Source organism: Anguilla anguilla, chromosome 14 (assembly GCF_013347855.1).
Source record: "Anguilla anguilla isolate fAngAng1 chromosome 14, fAngAng1.pri, whole genome shotgun sequence".
NCBI classification, from domain to species: domain Eukaryota; kingdom Metazoa; phylum Chordata; class Actinopteri; order Anguilliformes; family Anguillidae; genus Anguilla; species Anguilla anguilla.
Window position 1 is genome coordinate 27,242,984 of NC_049214.1, and position 27,221 is coordinate 27,270,204.

Consider the following 27,221-nt stretch of genomic DNA (forward strand, 5'->3'; position numbering starts at 1 on the left):
TTTTTTAAAACAGGTAAACAAATGATTATGTACAACATTGCACAATGGCAAAAAAACAATCCAGCATGCTCAAGCCCCCTAAAAAATCAGACCAGGTAAGTGAAACTGAGAACTTTTGAGGAGGCAGTACAGTATAACATGGCACCAGTAGCCTCCTGATTTTAAACTGAAGTGTTTTCCGTTCTGGAAATCCTGACTGCTTTGTACATTTACTAATGATAACTATAACCAAATATCAACTATGTGTTTTAAGAAAATATGATAACATTACATATATTTATTAATTCGTTGTAGAATTTAGCAAACACAACTTAATGACAGAAAGCTATTATTAAATTGTATCTCAAGTTAGTAAAGCTAGCAATTCCATGCCGCGTTTTAAAGGCGCACGTGATTCAGGATACACGTAACGCCTTGATCACTTAAACAGTATGCTGTGTTCAGTTTCTAGCAGGGAGGAGTTAGTTCATATTTACTTTGATATTGTGTCAGTCGTATTTATCTAACCCGTGCACATTCCTCATGCACCGATGCAACCATTTCTAAATGCCAATAGAGGTGATGACAGGTTTGGCAACAAAAACCTCAACACTTGGAGCCCCGTGCTGGGGGGTTTTCTCAGTTCAACCTCCTCTGTGGGAGTTGAGCACAACCAATCGACTGCGTGATTTTTTCCCCCCTCGAATTACTGAGGGGAAACTCGGTCATTTTTGTCATTTTTTCATTTATTTATGCAATTAGCCTACCAAGGATATATTTTGTGTAACTATTTTCTATTCTTATTTTCAATGGAATACAAAACAACCGCAACACACTGGAATGTATTGTGGAAACACATTCTTTCATGCACATAACAATTTGAAAATATGAATAAAACTACTGGATAAAAATGACAGAACTGGTCCATTGTGAACCGTCTAGCTTTTCTTTGATTTTCCCCTCTACGATGAAGTCAAATCTGTCTCTATACTATTTTTGTTTTAATTTATTATTATAATTTGCACACAATTTCTGCGGCTGTTTAACAAAGAAAATGTAAAAATTAACGTGCCATTAATTGTTCGTGTTTTTGGCATTAAGGGATGTGATGTCCATATGTTGCAGTTATCGTGGAATTAATAATTTCTCAATGTAGTGCTCATAGTTAGGCTCCAACCTGCAGGACAGAGAAGCGCATAACTTCCCTATATCTGGAATACAGAGGACGGATCTCTCCGCAGCTTTGTGGGGAGCACAGGGTGTGTAGGTGGAAGGAGAAGTCATCGCTTTTTCGAGTGGACCGAGGGTATTTGTTGAGTAATGCCGGGTTTGCGGTTCTGGAGTGCTTTTTGCAGGTTTGTCCTGCTCCCTTTGCTCGCGCCATGCACCCTGGTGCTTGTTTGGGTTCCAGAATCGCTCTCTCATCCACAACCATGCCAGGTTCTGAAAAGGATTGGGCACACGGTGAGAGTCGGGGCTGTGCACCTGCAGCCCCGTGGCTACCGCAACAACGCCGTCGGCGAGAAGGACTTCGCGGGGGACGGAGACACTGAGGGAGTAACGAGAAGCGCAGAGGAGGAAGAGTTTGAAATAAGCTCTCAAAGTGGATATGAGTATGGTTTGGGAAGCAGCAGAACTAGGAGCTCATTAGACAACCTGCACAAGGGCGCAAAAAGTAAATACGTTAACAAAAGTGTAGAGCGGGAAACAAGTCTGTTTTTACCAAGGGAATCAGTGTTGCTTGCCATGGACACACTTAACCGCATGGCAGGTCTTTTACCTTACAACTTGTCTCTGGAGGTGGTGATGGCCGTTGAAGCTGGACTCGGGGAATTGCCTGCGTTTTCGTTTTCCTCTTCATCTTCGCCAGTCTTTTCGGATCCTATGTCTTTTCTACAAAGTGTTTGCAATACCGTAGTTGTTCAAGGAGTGTCTGCAATAATGGCTTTTCCACACAGCAGGGACGAGCTCGTGGAGTTGGAATTCATATCTTCCGCACTTAAAATCCCTGTAATCAGTATAGTTGAAAATGAATTCAAGCGACAAAGTAAGGTAAGTAAACGTCTATATGCAAACATGAAGTATCTTTGTTTTATTCTCAACCATTTTTTGGTTTATTTGAATATTTGAGGAGGTGAAGTGGAGAACTTCGTGTGAACTTAGTTAACCCCTATGAAAACAGAACATTGGATAGCTAGCTCCGGTTTTCATTTTCAGGTTGCAGCAGTGACAGTAATTGCATGTGGGAAAGGGTACAAATATTTGGCAATAAAATCCAACCTTCAAGCTGTATGTTAAGTGTGTATTCAACCACGGGTGTCGTATTTTAAAAGTACTGAGACCACAGAGTGAGTGACTGATTTTCTCTGTTATGTTTTTACCATACATTCCTCTCTTCTACGGTAGACCTGTTACCGCGGTGAATTATAGGCTACGCTACATCCTATACGGATGTACGATTACGTGTAACACTGAAGACAAGATTCATCGTGAGATGTATATGATGGTAGCTGTCTATTATTTATTACATTGTGATTTGGTTTCTTGATGGAAATTTGATATTGTATAGATATATTGTATTTGAGCCCTGTTTTCAATGCTGTTTCTGTCTATGCTTATAAATCCGTTTCTGTACTTCTCATTACCAGTCTCCAAACGCACGCAACTAGGTACTGCATGTGCGGTTGGGTAGAACACGTACCAGAACTCTTCCTGCTTTAGAAGTTATAATACATACAATAGACATTGTTTAATTCGGTTAACAGGTGTGTGTGTGTGTGCGCGCGTGTGTGTGTGCATGCGTGCGTACGTGCGTGTGTGTGTGCATGCGTGCGTGTGTGATATTTTAGTGGACTGAGCCTGCTGATTGAATGTAGCCTATTCCTGACCAGAGTGCGAAACCATATAGCTTGCATAACCAAATTTAATCAGTAATAATGCATAGCCCTTTGAGAGACAGACAGAGAGAGAGAGAGAGAGAGAGAGAGAGAGAGAGAGAGAGAGAGAGAGAGAGAGAGAGATCGAACATTAATATTGTTATTGTTCTGTTTTTTGTTTATAGAATGTTCATTGTTATTAGTATTCCACTGTAAATATGTATATTGAATTGATTTATGATGCTTTGGCAATATGTACGTATTTCCTGCCAATAAAGCAATTTGAATTAGAAAAAAATTGAATTTGAATTTGAGAGAGAGAGAGGTCAGCAGATGCGGAAACATTGGAAATCTATTTAGCCATTTATTTATTGATAATTCAGTTCATTTGTTCATTTATTTATTTTCTTTATTTGTCCCAACAGTACATCTCACCAATGATCTTTCATATAGTGTAGCTACTCCACCCACTCCAGCACTGCTCAAGGAATTCGCCATGGCGTACATGTGACATTTAAAGTCCCATTCGGTCTCTCTTTGCTTATGCAAAGTGTATTATGGAGATCATTTGGATCAACATTCGGATTAAGTCGATTGCAAAATATTTTGGAAATGGATGCGTCATGGCTTCTTCTTTTTTTTTCTTTTTTTTTGGAGATACCTTCAATTATAGGGCCAAAAAAAACGTTTTTCATTGACATTCGACAATTACATCTCAGTATTGTACGCGCAGTATGCCACAGGTAGACACTCTATCAACAAGCACGGAGGAACATTAGCATTGGAAGGAGCTGTACTATTCTCCGTCAGTAGTGACTGTGCTCGTTTTCGAGTTAAGTTGAAATGGCTCTTCCTATTAATTACAGCTAATGGTCCAGAAAATGTACTGTTGCAACGATTAAGCGTTTAAATACCATAGCATCTATATCTCTGAGTTTATTGTATGCACTATATTTTGTTGGATTTTTCCACATATGCTTCGTTTATAATAATGTAACTATTGAAACTCAAGTATTAAGTGTTGAAACCCAATCTGTTACAGAGGTCAAAGACAGAACTGCATGCGTAGCCTACACTGGGGAGGGTCGCTATAAATGTATATGTAAATGTTTGTACATTTGCAATTCAGTCGTCTACTGCCTCCCTAAGGAACAGAACAATGTGATAACAAGAGATAAAAAAATAAATAAATAAATAAAAGCATGTAGTAATTTCAGGTATAAGGTTTTATTTTTATATACAATGAATCAAATCATACATCATTTTAAAAAGTTCTGTCATTGAAAAGTTAGTTTGGTTTTCAGAGTGCATTCTAGTGGGAATTGGATGTGACCAGAAAATGATCTGTATAAATGAACAGCTTTTACTGTTATGCCAACAGGTTTAATTGACAAACAAAGTGTTCTTTTGTTGTAATATGTTTACAGAATATCATTTAAAGAGAAAATGATAGGGCTGGTATGCAGGGAGGTCATGGAGAGGGCTTCAGATTTGGACGTTGGGTTGAAGACACTAGATGGTGCAGAAAACCATATACATGTAGTGTCCTTTAGGGGAGATCCTAGGCATTTTAAATTGCGTTTAACATTTATTAGAGAAAAGGTTTTTACTCATCAGCGTGTTTGAATTTAATTCAGTTGACGGTTAAATTCAGTGTTGAATGCTAAATCTGTAGGCCTACTGCTAATTTGCCTGCATATAGCCATAGCCATAGTTGACAGCCTCATCTTCTGGATGCTCCAAGTGGTTAAAAGAAACAGCCATTTATAATAAGCACAGCACACACAAGACTTATCTGCATGCTAGGCTATTTGTTTTATAAAAGCTTACCTGGGTGTTAAGAAACAAACATCGATTTGGACTTTACCTCAACTCACTCCACGGTAAGTTACGAAGTTGCTTGTGCGTCAATGTTTATGTACATTCTTTTTTTCATAAATAAAGCCCCATGCTTCATGGTCAGATGATGTGGCTGGTTTAGCATTGCTACTGGAAATGTGTTTCCTTTATTAACACTGGTATGCGCAGAAAACGCCTGCATTCGCACATTATAATACATTTTAATTTACTGTTACAATTGTTTCGCGCCTTTGTTACAATCATACCAACTAGGTGGTATGAATGTAACATCGGATTGTGAGTACTTTGATTTCAATATTATCCGACTCAATTAAGTTATGAATGTAATTGAAAAGGCAAATGACTACGGATGTGTAAAAGCTGTTTGAAGTAAAATTTAAAAAGTGAAGTGCTAGGCTAAATATTGTGAATTTATAGTGACTCTCCCCTACTTATAGGGTATTGATCACACAAATTATACACCTTATAAACCCTGGCATATACGTAATCCCATAAAATTTTAAGCAATGGTTAATGTTTCAACTAGAACTAAACACAATGATATAATGAAAAATTTAAAGTCCCCAATAAATTTACTTTTATACTCTGTGTCCTTTTCAGAAAGTGTTTTTTAAAAGAGTGTATGAAAAGCACTGTTCACATGGTTATTATTTTTTAAATGTCAAATTCAGACATTTCTCGGACTAATGTTTTTGGATTTTAAAATTGTGTATACTTATTAGGTATCGAATTCTCAAGGGAGACGATAATGGTGTAAGGATTTTGTCACAGCATTGTGTATTTTTTCTTTATAATTTGTTAGGTGGATCAACAATGGTAAATTTGTGATTGATTTAAATTTAAAATGTAAAAATATTTGGTAATAGCATCCCTTCTGTTACTGGCATGTTATAATACATTGGTTGCTTTAAACATAGTGTAATTAATTGATTATTAGGTGATGAAAAATTAAAGAGGAAATATATTCAGTACTTAGCACCATCTCCTGGTCAAGTGACAGGGTTTCTTCTCCATGGCAAACTTCCAAGATAGTGATTTTATATTTTTATGTAGCATTTTGCATAGTATTTACTGGATAATAAGATCATTAGAACAATGCATTTGTTTCATTTATCAACAATGAGAATATTTCTGGAGTTGGATGTTCTGTCAAGAACAAAGAAATGTGTACGTAGTGCTTATAAGTAGCAACTGTGCAGAAAAGTAGTTGGTGATTTAAAAAGCAATGCCATTTGTTCAATTGAAGGATTCTGGGACATTTGCCACCTGTAAGAGTATGTTAAATGTATTTATGGGCTTTCCATCTAGCATCCTCTATGGTGGTTTTTTATTTCTTGGTTTTTTAATCAATCATGTACAAAGGGGTATTGTCTTCAAACATTTTAGCTCAGCTGATATGTAACCAGGTGACGTACCTGGTTTATTGTTTGACGTTTTTTGAAGCTACCCTCTTGCTGGACAGCCCAGTGGTAGAACCCCTGTAACCACATGTTTCCTCTACTGTTTTATGTGCTTATAAGCATATGGGTAATTATTTATGTGTGTGTGTGTGTGTGTGTGTGTGTGTGTGTGTGTTTTTCTGTTACATACAGTTGAGCACATCTGCTGTGTAGCTGTGCTAGGTGGATGCTACTAATAAACCTCAATGTCTTCACACTCCATTTAAGCCCTTCTTTATACCAAACACTTTGTTTTTCCAAACTGTGTTCTTTAGCAGTAGCGTTAAGACATGCCTGTTTTTCTCATTTTGATGGCATTTACCTTTCTTGTAAATGGAAAGTGATTTGTTTCAGTTCCCGCCTCCCTTTTCTACTTCAGGGCTTGACACTGATAAGGCATAGTTGTGTATTCTACTTTGTGTTTCTTATGGATTCTTAGTTGAGGAATATCAGAAGTGCATTAATGAAACATAATTGAAGTGGAGCGCATGTATTGTGTTGCTCACATAGTCAGAAAACTCTAAAAGTAGTACAATCTATAAATAAGTTTTAGCTGCTACAAATTATAAATAAAAAATAAAAATGACAAATCATAGTAAATATTTTTTTTGGCCATATCCAGCTAGGGACATTAGATAAGTTAAGATTTAAGGTCTGCATATAGAAAGAAAAAAGATGGTCAAAACTACAAGATAACTACAGTACTTGCACCCTACAGTCCTCCAAAAAAATATATAATTATTCTGCTGTACAGTATGTATACAGTGGGGACCAAAAGTTACTACTAAGAACTGATTTCTTATCTTATTTTTTCAGGGGCTAATACAATTGTAATGCTGAGTTTATGCTTTTTATTCAAGCATCCATCCATCCATCCATTATCTACACCTGCTTATCCTGGTCAGGGCCGCAGAGGGTGCTGGAGCCTATCCCAGCGTATATTGGGCGAGAGGCAGGAATACAACCTGGACAGGTGGCTAATCTATCACAGGACAAACACCCACTAACTCATGCTCATACCTATCGGCAATTTATAGTCTCCAATTAGCCTATTAGCCAATTAGTCTTTGGGCTGTGGGAGGAAATTGAAGTATCTGGAGAAAACCCACATGGACACGGGGAGAAAATGCAAACTCCACACATAAAGCCTGGGATTCGAACCCTGGACCTTCCCAGGACCACCAATAAAGTAAAAAAGGGGTGTTGGTATTGTTCAAAATGTGTTAGTAAAAGGTGTGTCCGCCTTTCACCTTGATTACTGCCTTCACTCTGCTTAGCATTGAATCCATCAGTTTATGCAACGCCTCATCTTCCATTTCATCCCAGCACTTCCCACAGGTGATCTGTTGAAGTTACTAGTTGCTTGACCTTTTTCCTCTTCCAACTGCCCCCACAGATGTTTGATTGGGTTCAGATCCAGCGACTGTGGTGGGAATGCCATCCTAATAAGCTCCCCTTGTTCTCAATAATGTGCTCTTGAATAAGAAGTGTAATTTGAGCATCATAATTTCTTTATTCCTTGCTAAATAATCAAAACGACCAGGACTTGGTAGTGTCCTCAGGCTTTTGTTCCCTATTGTAGGTTTTGTGTCAAAATTACCTTAACACCCTGAGAGAAGCATTTCAAGAAAGAAAATCTGATTGCTTTGAGATTAATTTCTGGACCCAAAGACTCATCTTTTCTCGGAGTGTGTGGTTAGCAAGCTTCAAAAGCTGGGAGCCTTGTGGGGTCCTAATGTCAGACAGCTCTGCTAGCAGGGGTATAGAGAGGCTCCTCTGCCTGTCATCTCACATCCCAGCTGCCTGAAAATATAGAGACGTTCTGGGACACTGGGCTGCAAGAGGTCCCGGACCAATTTCAAACATATTCTCCAGTTTGACGTTTTTATGTAGCGTTCAATTAAAGCATATTTCACAGTACAGAAGGCAGCGTATAGATGGGTCTGTACACAGGGAAGTTGTAACCTTGGCTGTTTAGATTAAAAAGCGGATAATAATTCTTGTGTTGAGCGCCGTTTCGTAACTGAACCTGGGAAATAAAACAGTTTGACGCTGACATCATTTCGCAGCGATACGCTCTGCACCCCAGCTAGATCGCTGTGTTCCGCAACATTGGGGACCACTGGCTAGCCCCTACCTCCATGGTAGCGCCCCCCATGATGACGTATAGTTATACAGTAGTTAGCCAAGCCAAATCTGTGTTCCCATCCCATTTATGTATAGATTCAGACTGAAGACAATCTTCAGCCTGTCTTATGTCTTGCGTATCCTCCAATTGCCTCCCCCTGACTCTGTGTCAAATTCTGTGGCAGCTCCCATGATTTCCATTCAAGGCAGAAATTCTGCATTTATTGCCTACTGTATCTATAACTTTTGTCCAGTAAACAGTGCACAAAAACAACATCCTGTTCTGAGGCCTAAGTCTTTTAGCCACCTCGACATTCTTACTCAAGCCTGATTCTCAATAACATGAATAATTCAGTCAAGCGCTTTGTTAAAGGAGAGTATAAAAGTAAATCATTTGTTAACTGCTACAGTATCGCAGTGATACATTTTCCACCACCTAAACACCGACTGAGTGTAAAGTATTATGAAATGTAATTTCAGAGGTAAAGACGTGGCTATGCTTGCGAAATCGTGCTCATGTACAGTACGCTCTCAGAAAAAAGGGTTATTTCGCTTGTCTCGATAAGGGAGCCTTTTTTATTTCTATACAGAACCCTCTTTGGTAGTGCAAAGTGTGAAAGCTCCCCTGAACCCAACAAAGAACCCTTGAACTGTATAGTTTTCCCTAAGGAGACAAAGAGGAGCTTTTTGGATTATGTGCAGTATACCAGAAGTGAACATAGTATGTAAACTTCCAGTTCAGACCTGGTGTAGCACAAGTGAACTGAACCCATACTTTTACGCTTCTGGTCTATTTCACAGCTTGTTATGTTGCACATTGACACATTTACACATTTACTTTTGCCTTTAAATACTGGGTAAATATGATATGATTTATACTGCTTCATAACCTTGCTGTGAGTGTTTTCCTTGTGCCATCATGCAGAAGCAGCAAGTTACCAACAGAAGACATTTTAATGAACAAATCAAAATAATAGAGGTGGAGCTGTTCTCAATCCACAGTTAAATTTAGACCTCTTCATGAGCTGTACAAGCTACTTTTGTGGTATTCGACACGTATTTTCTTACTTTAGCCCAACCTTTGAACGGCCCTGTATCGTGAGTCATTGTAAATCCAGCAGGTCATCAGAAACGTCGGTAAATATCTAAAACGTGTTTCATTACGCACAGTCAGAAACCTGCGCAAAATCTGAAATAGTATCAAAGCACCCCAGAAAGTAAACTATGCATTTAACTTGCCATTGCTCTGAACCCGTTTGATGTCTCTGCATGGCTTCCTTACTTGAAAGGCTTGTTGACAGTCTAAAGATGAGAATCTGAACAGCATTAATGGAGACAAATACTCGACAGAAACACTTGCTGCCTGTTGTGGAGGAGATTTTCAAACAGCACAAAAGATGAGGTACCTGGGTAAGAGGAGGGGGAGGGGCAACTGAAAATATCCACCGCAGAAGAATTTAATGCAAGACGGAAGGACGAGGTCAAGCTGGCTGCATTTTCAGAGGTACAAAAATTCAAGGAAATGGGCCATCCACAGAATCTTTATTAGGACTTCAATTTTTTTTATATTGCATGAAATTACATTACCGTAGTTACTGGAGCATCTTATAAGCAATTTGTTGACAAAATATAAAGCAGTACCTATAACAGATTTGGTAATTATTTCAGAATTAATACACACGGATTATGGCTCCCCCAAGACACGGTTTAAAATAGTTCAAGCTGACAAACAAGTGTTTTCACAGTCGTGCACCGTCACCCATCCTGTTTCCAAATAAAGCCCCTTGTCTCTTTTATAATTTAAACTCTGAAAGTAGGAGAGAAAGACTGCCTTTGTGCCCGCAGTGGCTGTTTGCGACAAAAACCACTTAAACGCTCGAGGCCGAACCGTACAGCTGTTAAACAACTGCAGCCCATTAGGAAACACCACAGATAAGCGCTCTGGAAACAAAATGAATGGGTGTGAATGCGCAAACAGGCCTGCGGTGCTGTTTCGGTGCTGTGTACCTTGTGGCTCCAGAGCAAGCATTACGATAATGTGAGCATGTGCCACAGTTAGTTACTGCTAATGAGCTGCACTTACCATCTCTGAAGTTCTAGATTTTATTCAAATATACATTGCAAATTGGCCATATTAGTTGAAATGTGCGTTTACCAATAGCTTTGTCATTGTAAATCTGGTAATAGGGCGACAACACTTTCCATTGGGAGACCTTTTTTTTTTTTTTTTTAGCATTTTAGCTTTTAATAAACTGGAGTGCGTAAGCAATCTGTCCACCTAACGTCTTATTTTATGGGATTCATTGCTCACCTACAAAATGGATCCGTTTTTTCCCCCAGTAATATTTATTAGTGGGAACACAAGTCCTGCTCTCCACTGACATATTGAATTTAATCCCTGATTAGCTTTCATTTTAATCAGGATAGATTAGCCTGTTTTTTTGTTGTCACTTAGGAGCTGACCACAGGGGAAATTAAACAGCTTTGCTAAGTGTTTCATTTATCAGCTCCAAGGAGGAACTCTGCCAAGGGAGATTTGGAGTCACGGATGGGAATTATTAGGCATATCTATAGCGCATTCGCTACTACTGATCTTTACAGTTGCCTGTGAGTCCTCCAGATTTTTTGTATCTTTGTTTACACGTCATTGCTGGTATATTCTCAACTGGAAATGTGACTTCTTTAGCAGGGAAGACTGTAGGTTCATCCTTTGTCCATAACTTTAGTGGTTCAGATGTCACTAAAATGCTCTCAGGAATTGATCTTCACCCTAAATAATTCATGAAATAAGCTATGTATACTGTAGCACAAGTGAACTTTAGATACATAGAACGAAGTACAAATTCTGAATGTGTGACTGTTGAATCTTCCAACTATGTTACACACTTAAATTGATTTAAGGCTCCTCAAATCAAGATAAGACCAAACCATTTCAGGAGCTGAAATTTCAGTGCGGATAACAAGAATTTACAATGCATACATTTCAAATGATTTTATCTAAGGGCTGATACCAGTCCTTAACTGTGAGTTAATGGCGTTCAATTTTAAACACTCTGATGCCATTTACGGCAAGGTGGTTCAATATGGTGGTTCGATATCAGAAAGGTGCGCACTGCGAGATTTAGGCCTGCATTCAATCAACATTTGTCCTTAATATTGACTTCCAACTTCACACACAATTACAATTTTACAATTCGGCGAGTTAGATTTAGTGACTGCTGAAGTCGCTAAGCTGGTTTTGTGACGAAAGAAAATACATTTTTGCAAAATAAAATTTGCTTTTGTTAGTCACAGTTAAGGATAAATGTTGACTGGATCCCAGCCATAGACTCTTATAATGTTTCACTGTGGCTATATACTTTCGCCCTAAGCCACTGGTGGCAGGAGATCAGATTTGTCTTTTAGTTATGTGTGTATTCTTTCACCACCTGAGGTGAATTTCAATATGAATTTGAGAACAGTTTTAGCTTTAAAAACAAGCAGAATAATGTTACCCAGTTTCATACCGTTGTGAAATAAAATAGCAATGGGGTGCTAATTGACTGTTACCATGCGCTACTCTATTTTACACTCATTTGGCTGCTGAGGGCTCGAGGCAGGTTCTGCCTATTGCCGATATTACTTTATCCCATCGTGTCACGCGCTGATGTCACAGAGACAGCTCAGCTCAGCTCCGGCTACAGCTCAGTGAGTTTCTTCTCGTGGACCGAGTCCAAAACTGTAAAACACAGCCACCTTCCTCTCTGTCATCGATCTTTATTTTTCTCAGCTTGTCGTTTTGTCTCGGTTCCTATTAGCTAACACGGGCGCTCTGGCGACCCTGCCACACGGAGTCCCTCAAACTTTGTGATGAAAATGTCAGGGACAGAACTTCTGACACATCAGATATTTTTTCATGTGGTTCCAGGCCGGTTTGAGGCTTGCAAAGACAAGCCCTGAGGCCTAACCCTCTTATACTGTCCAAAACATGACATCCAGTTTCTGACTGGCAGTGACTGGATTTTATTCCTGTTTTGAAAAGTAGACTGAAAGTTGTGTAATGACGTACAATCATTGGAAAATTGCAGTGTTAACTTGGCATAGCCCCTTCCCATGAATATTAATTAAAGATTCATGTGCGTATGTAAAAATGTCTTAAGTAAATGTGTATCCTTTGAGCTTTTTCTTGTCTTGTTTTGAGCAAATTATTCATATTCGAGTCGGTTGCAGTTGCTTTGGTGTCAATTACTGCATTCATACATACGCACGCACACAAATACAAATGAATGGAAGTGCTCAGAGAACATGTACAGAGTACGGGGAATGTGAAGTATGAGATGGGAACATTGCGGTTTATTAAGCACTGGAGCTGAATAAATCTGATTAAAAATGCAGGACTTATTAGGGGGAAAAATGTGATAGTTGGATAAAATTAATGGGCACTGACAAATGGTAACAGATTAGCTTCATGTAATGTCATTAAAGGATAGCACAAGCTCCGTTTATTTCTTTATAGAAGTGCCAGCATACCACAGACACCATCAAGAACAGAGATCAAGAGCTCCGACAGTTCCTAGAGTTCTCGAAATGTGTCTGTGGTTTAAAGCCAAAGCCTTAATTGCATTGCATTGAGCAAATGCGGTTTAATGAAGCTGTGTCAGACCACTAAGTTACTTATAATAATGTGTAAGTAACCTTTGATTACATTGGACAGTCAGGGCTGAGGACAAACTGAGGAATGGGGTCCAAATCCTTATAAATGAACAGAAACGGCCACGCTCGTACGCTTGGCACCTGCCGTATTTTTTATGTAGAAGAGCCTTTTCCCTGACCTAGTCCTATTTAATTACTTTTGGGCTGTAATTTGGTAGAGTTTAATTGGCATAGGGCCTCACATAATTGATTAAGCAATTATGGGTAACCAATTGAGACAGCGCACAATAAAGCTAATCAAGTAAATGAGGGATCAACTAAAGAGAGACGACCTCTACGAACAGCGCACTTGTTGAACGATCAAAATGATTAACAAAGTGGAGTCAGGTTCATCTTACCACGTATATATAACTCTCAAGGCTTCCGAGTTTCAAACACATTTCCTGTTCTAGAACCTGTTTGTTCATATTGAGTCAATTTCAGTATGTTTGGAGACATCCAGGACAACAAGAACATCATTTGAGATTAATGTAACTCCTATATGCCTATTAGTAACTGGGTACAGGTTCAAATTAATAATTGGGCAAAGGCTAATGTGTTTAGTTATCTAAATATCAAGTACCCCTGCTGTCTAGTAAAGTAGACAACAGGGTTATTTCTCTTTGGGTTGCAAATTTGAAGCATTCTAAATTCTAGGCTGACCAGACGTCGTCTTTTCTTCCACATTTTCATCCACATTTCTTCTAATTGATACCAAAAAGATCCATCGAGGTGGAATTTTCTAAATGCCCAAATTGTCTGGTAAGGATCGTTTGTTCCTTAGACTGTATACAAACTAATAGCCTAGTAGGCTATTATGCACGTAATGCCCGCTTGTGCCTGTCCTCTTTTTAAAAGAAAAATTCAGCTTTCTATAGCACAGAAAAATGTTAAAAGCAGTCTGTTACAACTTCATGATGATTTCCTACCATCCATAATGTAATGCAAATAAAAGAGTTAATTAATTTTGTTTCATTTGATTACACAAAACACATCCATGACAAGCTCTGCTTGTGTTCATTAAGAAATGTAGCCTAATGTTTAAATCTAGATGCAAAGGTGTGAAGCCTATTTGGTTTTCTGGAAATGTATCTCACCATAGTTGCCTTGCTTTGCTTATGAAATAATAATGCAATTATGTATTTTAAGATTTTAAATCAAACTCTTGGATTTAATAAATAATCCAAGCATATCATTGAGATGGGTTTGTTTAAATTGGGTTTGGATTGGATTTCTTTTCAGTTTCACAGTATGCTCACAATTAGGACGTTAACTGGTTTAACTTTTGATGCTGCAGCACATTTCATGTTATGTAATATAATATGTGGTTAAATGCTGCAATTTAGGGTAAATATGTAATGCGGTAGCTGTTTTCCCAGCCTGTATCAATGTTCAACATACTGTAAACCGCTGATTAAAAAAAAAAACTTCTCATTCTCTCCCCAGCAGAATCCGCTACATTTTCAAATGAAAATGCAGAATCCCCCGACTCCTCAGGTGAAACTTCTCTTCTCCCTCCTGTCCATGAACGCCTGGTACGACGTCAGCCTCGTGCTGTGCACGGAGTGGAACGTCTCGGACTTCCTTCTCCTGCTCCGCAATAATTCCAAATTTCACCTGGGACCCGTAGTCAACATCTCGGTGGACGGCGGCGCAAAACCCAACCTCCAGCCTTCTCTGCAGGGTTACCTGGAGTCCATAAGAGACCTCTCGTCGACCGTGGTGACGTTCGGATGCGACATAATGGACATTAAAAAGATATTCAGCGCCGCTGCAAAGTTTGGTCTGGAGCTTCCGGAATGCCAGTGGATTCTGGGAGACTCGCAGAATGTCGAAGAACTACGGACAGAGGGCCTGCCAATGGGGATTCTGGCACACGGGAAGATGTCCGAGCCGGCTCTGGACCACTACGTGCAGGACGCCCTGGAGCTGGTGGCCAGGGCGGTGGGCACCGCTGCGTATGTGTCCCCAGAGCTGGCTCTGCTTCCCAGCACCACTAACTGCATGGCCATGGAGGAGAAAGCACTCGCCTCAGGGAAATACCTGTCCAGGTAAAAAAAATGCATTTATTTAATGTTTGGTAAAGCAGCCCAATTTGTGTGTGTGTGGGGGTGTGTTTGTGCATGCGTGTGTGTGTGTGTGTGTGTGTGTGTGTGGACATGTATCACTATCTTTGTGAGAACCCCACAAGGATAGAAATATGAGGAAAATTACGCAAGGTGGGGACCTTTTGCTGGTTTTAGGGTTAGGACTTAGGGTTAGGGCTACAATTAGGTTAAGGTTAGGCATGTAGTGGTTGGGGTTAGGGTTAGATGTTACGGAATGAATGTAGTCAATGGTAAGTCCTCACAAGTAAAGAAATAAATTTGTGTGTGTGTGTGAGTGCATTTTCAGTGGATTCCTACAAGATTTATGTAAAATTAGCTTGGATAATGGTATTGAAATCCAATGCATAGCTTTCCAATGCATATGTTTCTGCCACAGGGTGTGTTTTCATGCAATGGTGCAAACAGGAATATCAGAGCATTTAAAATTTGCGCAGAAAATTCTTTGGGGTTTTATATTTATGTTATGTTTTTGTTATGTGCAGCCTGTTCAGAATAGTCACAGTGAAATGTCCATTGTTACTCCAGTTGGGACCATAGGGACGGTATGTACTCCATAAGAGTTGATTTAACACTAGACTTTTTAATGTGATTCCATTGGAGTTTTCGCTCTTGATTTACACTTTCCAAACTGACTGAGAAATATATACTGATATTTGTAACATCGCTTTTCATGCAGGTTAAATTGAATTCTGTGCACTATGTACAGTATATAGCATCCCACTCGAGCGCTCCAGTACCTTTGTGTCCCTTGAAAACCCGATCTTTTTTGTTTAGTCTGAGCTTCAGCACCATTTGATTTAGAAAATAAAATAAGCATTGATCTTTCAGTGGCCACATTTCCATTTGTGTCTGGCTAGTCTGACTAATTGTATAAAAATGAATATTTTTTTTATATGTTCTTTTCAGTGTATTCCCTATTCCTATTATTTTTGAACATGCTAGATTGAATTATTTATGTTTCTATGGATCTGAAAATGTCCTGGAATATTTAGTACATATCTTTAGAGATCTGAGCAGTTGAGAGGTGTGCCTTTGCATAATTTTACATTTTACTCATTATCCATGGTTTCTAACATTCAGTACACTGTATACAAGCTGCACTGGCACTAACAGACCATGGGGCTAATATGGCCGCTATAGAAATATAGCACTACTCTGCATTCATTTTTGAATCATTGTTCCCATTGGATTCCTCCCACTTTGTCAAATCTTAAATTTGTTCTCTTTAAAGTAAATCCTAAGAATTTGAAATAGTTCATGAAAACCAGGTTGCTTCCAGGGTTTGTTAGTGTTTTACTCTGGTGCTCAAATTCTTTTTGCAGCCTCTTTGTAAATGAATACATAATGAGGATAACAGGCCAATCAGCCCATCCAGGCTTGTCATTTAGCTACAGATTAGAGAACCTGTGCCTCTGGTCTGTAGCTAAATTGGACCTGGAAACCCTGCGGGCCTCTGTCTCATCTGAATGATCTGGCAAGCTGTTTAATGCACTGACAACTCTGTGTTTAAAAAAAAAAAAATTTTTTAAAAAGCAATATATCCTAATGTCAGTATTGAATTTACCTAACTTACCTTTCATGTACCTTCATTTCCACTTATGCACAATTGTTCTGTTGACAAAACACAGCTAGTTCACTTGTGTGTACTTTTCCTAAATTGAAATGGCCCCCTTTGTCTCTTTTTGACTATGGCTGAATAGATTAAGTGCCTGCTACTCATAACATTGACATTTCATACCAGGAACCAATTTAGTTACTCTGCCCTGATGTTTTTTTTGTTCAAGGCCATCTGCATCTTTCTCACAGTGTGATGCCCAGAACCGCACACAGTGCCCTAAATGTGTTCTGACAAATGCATTGCATGACATCAATATAACGGCCTATGATTTATGTGCATTTTGTTGTACAGTATAAGCCAGCATCCTGTTGGCCTTTTTTCTCTGTTTTAGCACAATGCCAAGACCGATAGGCTTTCATTAACTGCTACCGGAAAGTGTTTTTCAGATTCAACATTTCGATTTTTGTTTATAAAATTGCCCTGTCTTCATTTTTTTTTTACCTCCCACATGCAGAACTTTACATTTGGTCGTGCTGAATGCGATTGCTCTTCCAAGCCTTATGCTATACACAAACAAGGCGGGCAAGTGACCCAAATTAGTTGAAGATGTATTCTATTTACTTTTATTTGCCGTTAGGCATTGTATAAGACGTATTATTGGCACATAAAACTTATCCAAATATGTCAGCGGGAACAAGCAGTGTGGACAAAATGTGTTTCAGTCCTTTTTAAGCACAATCCTATGAGAATAAGGTCAGTTTAATTGAATCCTAAAAGAGCTTGTTTGACAGAACTGCACATGCCCTCAAAGCAGCAAAGCATGTTTGGTGGAATCTAGGGACTTTGCTTTGAGTGAAACAGCCACTGGTGAAACTAATGGAGGGATTATTTTTAAGACAAGCTGGTTTGTATGTTTACATATAGTATGTGTATCAGGGTCTAAAGGAGCTCAAGGCTCTAGTGTCCTTCCCCACACAAATGCCGCCTCCAAGCAAAGTTCTGTGTCTTTTATAAACACGCTTTGTAAAATACCAAATGAAAATGTCGTCGTTTTTGGCCCATTGATTTTCTGTAGCCGCGGAGGAATGTGGGTTACCTTAAACAGGACCCACGAGCCGCTAACTGCCGTAAAGCAACTTCCTCTAACAGGTCAGGACTCGAGGTAATTTCTGTTTGTTCCGGGGAACTGGAGTAATAAATGTTAATGGATTGTTCCACTTGAGAACCCGTTTGTGCCTGCACGCTTGGAGGAGGCCCAGAACCGGATTATCGAACTGTGAGCCAGAACACTGACAACAAGCAAGAGCGGCCCTTTAGAATTACCCCCCCCCCCCCCCCCCCCTTAGCCTCGGAAAGCTGCTTGACAGCCCCGGCGTAGTCAGGAATGAAAAGTGTCACTCTCGCTATGAGTGCTCGCTAAACGCTCAAATGCAAATTAACAATACAAATGAGTAGGTAGGCTTCATAATGGGTTTGGCCTTTTATTGTCTTTTTTCTAGATTTTTTCCACATAGTAATGTACTGTAGGCATAGTTGTATAAATGAACATAGTGGCATTTATGTTTAAAGGCATTTAGAATATAGTGGTATTTATATATATTTTTTTAAACAAAAATAGTGGGTCAGAATTGGAATGACACTTCAAATTTAGCCTTTGTAGTCTCGTTTTCGATTCCATTTTTAAAATTCCAGTTCGAGACTGAAACATGAATTTGCCAAAAATGCTAATTCTGCTCTTAATTATCCCATACCCTGATGCACAAAAATAGAATTATATACAGTGCTGGGGAAATTATTCGTGTTTATTATGATAGACAAATTGATAAAGAGGGACAGCCATGCTGCAAGTGTGATGCCTAATTAACCAAAGTTTATTTGTACAGAGGCTGAAAGCTGATTAAAACAGGGAGCCCTTACTGTTTTAGCAACCAGATTGCTTCAGCTGGTTTGTTTTGAGTGAGTAACCGGAGAGCAATTGAAGCAAAAAGCTTCTTTAATGAAATGAGGGCCTGTGTGATAGTCCGCGTAATGATGGGTTTATTCCTCCCCAGTGCACACCATTTCTTCACATCTCTCACAAAGTATAAATGAATATGTAAAATGCAAAGAGAATGGAATCCCAGCCACAGTTTCACATGCCCCTGCACCATTACAGAGGATGTGGCTAAAGCGCCCTCATTGGATGTTCCTACAGCTAAAATAAAAACAACATTTCGACAGCTTTCGCCTACAAATACCATTGTCAGACATTCATGCGTTGGGTTGAGGCATTCATTTGTATTTTCTGTCTGCATTTGTTGCATCCAGCCATATAAATATGTTGTCACTTGACATTCTGTGATATACAGGTACACTACCTGGCCAAAAGTATGTGGACACCTGACATCCAACATCTCATCCAAAATGATGGGCGTTAATATGGAGTTGGTCCTCCCTTTGCTGCTATAACAACCTCCACTCTTCAGGGAAGGGTTCATACTAGATGTTGGAGCACGGCTGTGGGGATTTACTTCTATTCAAAGAGCATTAGTGAGGTAGGGCACTGATTGGGCGATTAGGCCTGGCTCACATTTGGCTTTCCAACTGATCCCAAAGGTGTTGGATGTGGCTGAGGTCAGGGCTCTGTGCTGGCCAGTTCTTCCTCACCATTCTCGACAAAACCATTTCTATATGGACCTAGCTGTGTGTCCAAGGGCATTGTCGTGCTGAATTAGGAAAGGGCCTTCCCCAAATTGTTGGGGAAGCACAGAATCGTCTACAATGTGATTATATGCAGTAGCATTAAGATTTGTCTTCATTGGAACTAAGGGGCCTAGCCCAAACCATGATAAACAGCCCCAGACCAAGCGGTGTCCAGATACACTATAAGACCAAAAGTATCTTTGTTTCTGTCAGGGCATGCTTTAAAAATATCTTTCTGGTTTTTGTGGCTTAAAGGTTTTCATCATTCCATATGTCTTGCAGGTAAGACCACCCCAATGAATGTAGTCGACTAATTCTAAATTGTAGTGTAAAATGTAGTTGCAAATTTGGACATTTTTGTGTATTTTTTCCAGGCTCTGTCCACCAAAATTTTGTTCTCGCCTCAGTTTGCATAAAGCAGTATCCATTCACTTACTGTATGAAAAAGCATGAGGGTGGTACAGAAGGAGACAATGAACTATGAAGAGAGAGAGATGCAGAACCAGGAAGAGTAAACCAAAGCATGGTAGAGAGCAACAGAGAAACGGAATAGATGCTGAAAGGAAACAGGACCGTAAACTATAAAAAAGATTTGTAATGTTCAAAATGAGAGGTTTTGACCACAGGGTAGACAATGAAGCAGAGCTGACAGAAACAGATATCAGAACAGTCGAGCTAGCTGTACTGCTGAGGACAAGAGAGCAAAATGAAATAGAGATGAGAAAGCATTGCCTAGAGACTGTGACATGGCACAATATTCACATTAGTGGATCTGACCTGGCAGCCATAATGATAGCCCTGCATTTCCCTCCAAATAATGACCCACAGCTGATACCTCGGCATGCTTTAGTAGATGATTGGCAGTGCTGTCACCCAGAGACAGCTTCTGTGTCCCAGAAATTTAAAAGCAATAGGGAAAAAGTCACAGTAAATTGAAAGTCTCCAGGTAAGAAATTGCAAACATGCCCACTGACATCCAAAAACACCACGAGGGGACCAAATACCTCAGCCTGAAATCCCTGTGATACATCAAAACAGCACATGGGCTTGAGGCCTGTCAGATGTGATGGCTTCAGCCACATCCCTGTATTAACTAGCAAGAGAAGCTGTTGACTGGTGGGCAGACCATGGTGTGTTGTGAAAGTACAATTCAGCATTTAATTGGGAAGGTAAATTACAAATTATCCTTACAAATTACAGGTTGGTGTGCCACACTGTAGAGCACTGGGAGTTTGATCCTGTAACTACGATGACTAGACTCACTCCTTACAAACATTCTGTGCCCTCTGACTGAATGATACATCATTTAGATAGAATGGTATACGGCCATGCAATAGATCTCCAAACTTTATTTTGTTATTTTGTGTTTCTCTAATATCGTTTGCTAATCCTTAATTTTCCTGTCACCAGGCCCCCAAATATTAATTCTCCCTATTCTTCAGTATTGTCACTCCCCAAAAAACTACTTCAAAACCATAGAAGAACATCATTAAAAAAAAAGCTGAGGAATGTCATGATGAGATAAAGAAACACTGGCCCAAGCAACTTGAAACATAACATAATGATGAGAACATGGCATTCAGCCCAACAATGCTCGCCATTTTCAAGGCTTTATAAGTGCTCTGATTACCTACAGACTGGATAGTATCTAACACCATATCAGTCCTAGTCTTGAAAATGCCCAGGGTTTCAGCCTATACTATGTGACCTAAACATCCTCTTTTATACATTTCTGATTAAAGAATTTGGCTTTTTTATTTTTTTAAATTGTTTTATGTACGGAGGGTGTATGCTTTGTGTGTTTCAGAAGCTTTGCAATATATTTTTTGTTGAGATTTGTATTTTCTCCCCCACAGTGTAGCATCCATTAAAGTATGCTGTCATTTCACATTCTGTGATATACAGATATGGGTTTCTCTGCCAGAGTATGACTTGTAAATGCATATACACAATTAAATGTCTAGTGTTAACTCTATTCTATTCATACTAACTCTACCATAGAACATATGATCTAATTGGGACCCCATGTACTCTGTAAGAGTTGATTTAATGCTGGACATTTTACTTTGTAGGAACACCATGACAGTCAATGTATTGTGTGGTTTTCTGTCAATACTGTTTATAAATTTTAAAGGTTAGACCTAAAGCTTCAGGGATTGGAGTGCAGAAGTGTGATTCATCACTTACGTCTGTTCCATTTGAACATGCCTTTATTCTGTTCCTTTTGTGCTGTTCAATGAGGTGGCTAAGAGCCAGCGCAGTCTTGATTTAATTTACTGCGGACGTCCTCAAAATTCAGCTCGAGTTGAAATAAAAGTTTTTCAAAAAGAAATTATATCAAGACTTCTTTCTCTTTCTCTCTTTTTTCCTTTAGGAAAAGGAAGGAGAGCTAGAGAGCGAGAGAGAGAGAGGGGTGGAGAGAGAGGGAGAGAAAGAAATAAAGAGAAAGAGAGGGAAAAACTAGTGAGAGGGAACAATTTATTTCATAATGTTGTTACACAAAAAATGCTCCTGTAGCAATCCTTTGCTTTGTGCTTTTAAATAAAGCATATCATAGCTTGTCCATACTTAATTAATCCCACTCAGTGTCATGAGTCACGGCATGCTGAAATCACAGAATCCTTTCTCCTATTAGCCTACTTTCCTCTTCCGTCTCTGCTACTTTTTATATACTTTTTTGAATATACACAATGTATTTTTACATCTGTAGAAAACAGTACAAAAATCAATGTGTGCATGTTATGTTTGCCTCATGTTTAGTGAGTTAATATCTGTCCTATCTTGGGATATTTTGTTGGTTGATTACAAATTATGACACCATCCCTGAGGATTTTGCATAAGCAAAGGAGCAGCATGAGAAATAGGATATTGATTTTTTTTTTATTGCTTGCATACAATCATGGAATCAACATTAATCACAGAGTTTAGCGACTTCACAACCACCCCATATTGAACAAGACCAGCCTTGTCTTACTTTACTACTTGTGATTTAAATTACACGGTCAATCACTCTGATGCTGTGGTCTCGTTTGTTATGCTGGTGATTTTGAATCCGTCCCATAATTTTCTGAACCAGCTGTTAAGACCTCTTAACCAAAAGAGGCTAACAATGAAATGAAAATGAAGACACATACCCATTTCGGTAACATATTACAGTAAGGTCACATGACTTAACATTAACTAATGTAGTTGTTCACATGAATGAATGGTGTGCAAATACATTTAGCATGCAATCTAGTTCATTGTTAACAAGTACATTAACGAATGTATTAGTTACATGATTATTTACATATTATCAAAGCATAGGATACATTTCTAATTAGTTAACCATTAACAAACACATTAACTGATTTTTTAATCCCAATATGAACTGACATTAACTCGTGGAGTTGTTAACATGACCTAATAACAAAGAGATGCAGATTAACTTTTCAGTAGGCAGTATTTAACAACTGCATTAGTACATGCCAATTCATGTGACTTTACTGTAAAGTGTTTCCCCCATAAACTATCAGTAAACTCAAAAGGCCCTATATATTCTAAAGATTATCTCTGCAGCCAATCTGCATGCAAAGGCTTTCTTGGCTTTCTATTATTATGGAAGAAATAATAAGCTACACTGTGCCCAGGTACGTATTATTCCATTGGACTGTTTCCACTGGCACTGCCAGGATTCCATTCCACACCTTTCTACTCGTTCCAATGGGACATATCTTCCCCATGCCATATTCTGAGCTGGTTGCACCATTTCCAAGGGAAAAATATGGGATTTTCAAAGAACTGCACTTCTGTGCTTCTTGATAATGCCCCATGTTGAATAATATTGCTAATTATGCTACTAATATGCCTCCTCTGATGTGTATTGTATGCTGCACGTAGATAAGGACTTATGAGATATTATCTGAAAAGGAGCTGGCCTCTTCAGCTTCACATACTCATTAAAATTAGGATGATGATGTCCGAGAGGTTCAGAGGTATTCAAAACACCCTCATATAATCTTTAATGGTGAATTATGAGGACAGCTACTAAAAAATAATGTGCTGCCCATAATTAATACTGTAATGGTTTTATTTAACAGAAACCCAATTTGAGTTTTTAAATACCTCTTGATTATATCAAAATCCATCATGCAGTGCATGGCCAAGGTCAGTTAATTGTTGAATCCCTACGGGTAGTTTTCAAGCTGACTTTTTTTCTTTGTTCACTGTTCGTTCCAATCCAGGCTTTACATACGGATGAGATGAGAAAAAAAAAAAAAAAAAAGATATACAGGCAGCTATTATAATTGTGTTCTTATTTATTGTTTGACATTGTAAGGGTCATGTGAAGTACTCTTATGAATAATTAACAGTTTTGCATTAAGGGCTTGCAAAGGTTCATTTCTGACAGTTGCACTCCAGACAGAATAACCAGAATCAGTTTGAATTTGTTTCAATGTTTGTATTAGTCTGCATAATCAGTGATACAAGACACTCTGGGGCGTTATGCAATACAACAGACTTTTAACAGTCATTAAATGTGCAGTCATAAGACACTGTGAAATGAGCAGACCTTGATACTCCTCCCTATAGAACACACATTCCACTGCCTTCCTCTGTTCAAATGCCAATCTTTGTGCAGCCAGTCAAATTGGTCAACAAAAAAAGATTGTTTACTTGTGTTGACAATTATGTAAAATGGGGATTTGGTTTTAAAATCTATTCCACTTGGCAACCTGTTATTTCTTACGTTTAACAGCTATCTTTACTTCACACTTGACATAAGTTGGCTCTGTGCAATGTCCATATGGCTTGATGACCTGCTGAGGTAAAAGGGGTGAATTGTGGGGTTTTGTGTACAGGGTTTGAAGATAGAAGGGGGAGAAAATATTTGGTCAAGAGCAAGCTTAGCCTACCCTTGTCCCAATGGAAGACAGAGTGCACCGCTTTGTTGTGGTTCGGCACTTAGCCACCTGATTCAACCAATCCTTATCTTGATAGAACCAATTTAGCTTCCATCTCCAATTCCGGATAACATTACTGAACTTCAAAGCCAGCTATGGGCTGTAGGGTAATTGCTAGGCTGGACATGTTACAGGCAGCAAATAAACCTTTCACAGTCAAATTGTGAGAATCTATCATGTCTGCTGTGCCAGAGATCTGGGCATTTTGACACAGCAGACCAAATGTGCCCAATCAGAACTTGAATGCCGAACTTACAATTGAAATGCCCTATAAATTATGCATTTAAATTATGCTGATGAATTATGCATTGAAATACTTTGAATAATCAGTATGATTTTGATGAGTTGGTGGGTTTTGTGAATGCGCCTCCGCCTGGCGTTTCCCGGGCCCCCCGCTGGTTGAATGGTGATGGAGCCGCCCAATTTATAGCACACATTTCGTGGTAAAATTTAGAGGGCACAGTTTGCCCAATCGCTGAGAAACATCAAAGAAATAAGACATGAATCAAGTAACACAGTTGCGTCTTCTCCTCGCCCAGGTTTCTGGCCAACACGTCCTTTGATGGTCTGAGCGGCTACATCCGATCGCGGGAGGAGACCGTGATCACCTCCGAGGGCCACCATTTCATCTGGAACCTGCAGCACGACCCCATCGGGAACCCCATGTGGACCAGGCTGGGCCGGTGGAAGGAAGGCAGAGTGATGATGGATTACGGGATATGGCCGGACAAGGCGCGGCGCCACCGGGCCGGCGACTGGAGGCACTCCTCGCGGCTGCACCTCCGGGTGGTGACCCTGGTGGAGCACCCCTTCGTCTTCACCCGGGAGGTGGACGAGGACGGCCTGTGCCCGGCGGGCCAGCTGTGCCTGGACCCGCTGACCAACAACACGGCCGTGCTCGAGGGCCTCTTCCAGGGCCTCAACGACACCATCCCCTTCGAGTTCAAGAAGTGCTGCTACGGCTACTGCATCGACCTGCTGGAGAAGCTGGCCGAGGACATGGGCTTCGTCTTCGACCTCTACATAGTCGGCGACGGTAAGTACGGCGCCTACAAGAACGGCCGCTGGACGGGGCTGGTGGGGGACCTCCTGAGCGGGGCGGCCCATCTGGCCGTCACCTCGTTCAGCATCAACTCGGCCCGCAGCCAGGTGATCGACTTCACCAGTCCGTTCTTTTCCACCAGCCTGGGCATCCTGGTCAGGACTAGAGACACGGCCGCCCCCATCGGGGCCTTCATGTGGCCCTTGCACTGGAGCATGTGGCTAGGGATATTCGTGTCCTTGCACGTCACGGCCATCTTCCTCACGCTCTACGAGTGGAAGAGCCCCTTCGGGATGACCCCGAAAGGCAGGAACAGGACCAAGGTCTTCTCCTTCTCGTCGGCGCTCAACGTCTGTTACGCGATACTCTTTGGCAGGACGGCCGCCATTAAACCGCCAAAGTGTTGGACGGGGAGGTTCCTCATGAACCTTTGGGCCATTTTTTGCTTGTTCTGTCTGTCGACATACACGGCCAATCTGGCTGCCGTGATGGTCGGGGAAAAGACCTATGAGCAACTCTCAGGAATACATGATCCCAAGGTAAGAAGACGTAGCGCAAACTTTAGCAAGCTCATGGGGTGGCTAATCCAAAAGTAGTGAAAACGTTTAAAATAACGACTCTTTTCTTCAAGCTCCATCACCCGTCCCAAGGTTTCCGTTTCGGGACGGTGCGGGAGAGCAGCGCGGAGGACTACGTGAAGAAAAGCTTCCCGGAGATGCACGAGTACATGCGACGGTACAACGTGCCTGCGACTCCGGACGGCATAGATCACCTCAAGTGAGTTATATAAAATGCAAGCGTGTGTGTAATTGGAGCTTGGAAATGTCAAGAAATACAGTAGAACCTTGCAGTTGTAGAGTGACCAGTGAACTGAACGGGGTATGATTCGACTTATAATAAGAATAATAAGATTTAGAGCAACAAAATGCATAGCCTTTCAAATATAGGGCTCGAATAATATTAGTAACCATAAAAAGTTATTTGTAAAATGTGTCTAAGGTTATGAATGATCACCGTTCCTGAATAGCTTACATTATTTTAATATAAAGGTCAGGTTTGATTTTATGTTACATTTCTGGTATGTATTTTACAGTAAACTCCCTTCACATTCTCCCTCTCCCTTCAGACGAACCACCCCCTTTCTTGGCAACTGTTCTACAGCACAATTGTTTATGACACTATATAAATCTTGTGCCCAGGAAGGTGGAAAAAATTATTTTTGGGCAGTGTCTTGTGGCATGTAGGATCCCAGAAGGACAGTAATTCTGATTCTCTCTCATTTCTGACCAGAGACCGCCTTTTTTATTTCTAGAGAGAATCACAGGAGATCTTCAGGATGGTTGGACATTTAAAAGTCCTATATAGTTTGATTGCTTTATATAATATTTAAAATAATAAATGATACCAGTGTTACCATCTCCATGGGATTATAGTACTTGGAAATTAGTTTGCTAATTAAATATTCAAAGCTGTTATAGCAGTCAAAAGCTGCCGCCAAAACTATCCTCTGCTATGCAAATCTTCAGTAGCTCCAGATAATTAAAGGTTGAGTTATATTGCCCAATGTATAACAGTGTTAATTTCAGAACCCGAGGTTCAGCGATGATCATAAAATAAAATATGACACGTAGGCCGCTTTTACTGCTAATATATGGACAACATTTCAACCACACTGAACCTGATATTCATAATAAAACAGAACCCAAAATAAAAAGGGCTGTAATGCTAATTTTAAAATATGCAATGCATATTTAATTTTATTAGTATTTACACCGCTTAGCTTCAGTGAAACACTAATGTTTTATGTGCAATATTTAGGAGTAATTTCTAAAGTGCTTTTGTTCTCCTACAACCCTTAAGACAATTCAGTATTGTGTTTAAATGCTCAGCTGAAAATTTACAAGCTACAATTAATTTGTCATGATTTATTTAGCAT

At 39.8% G+C, this 27,221-nt stretch overlaps 1 protein-coding gene across 2 annotated transcripts in view; it reads left to right on the forward strand.

Annotated features, from left to right (window-relative positions):
• Positions 1–1,189: 1,189 nt before the first annotated feature.
• The window catches only part of grin3a (glutamate receptor, ionotropic, N-methyl-D-aspartate 3A), a 32,732-nt gene continuing 6,700 nt past the window's right edge, over positions 1,190–27,221 (forward strand). The window contains exons 1-4 of one of the 2 annotated variants that reach the window (XM_035390171.1): positions 1,190–2,031; positions 14,399–15,003; positions 24,783–25,824; positions 25,917–26,062. In XM_035390171.1, coding sequence (XP_035246062.1) covers positions 1,300–2,031; positions 14,399–15,003; positions 24,783–25,824; positions 25,917–26,062 — 2,525 coding nt within the window. In that variant the 5' untranslated portion in view covers positions 1,190–1,299. The remainder of the gene's footprint in view (positions 2,032–14,398; positions 15,004–24,782; positions 25,825–25,916; positions 26,063–27,221) is intronic. The other variant, XM_035390173.1, reaches the window with a different exon arrangement.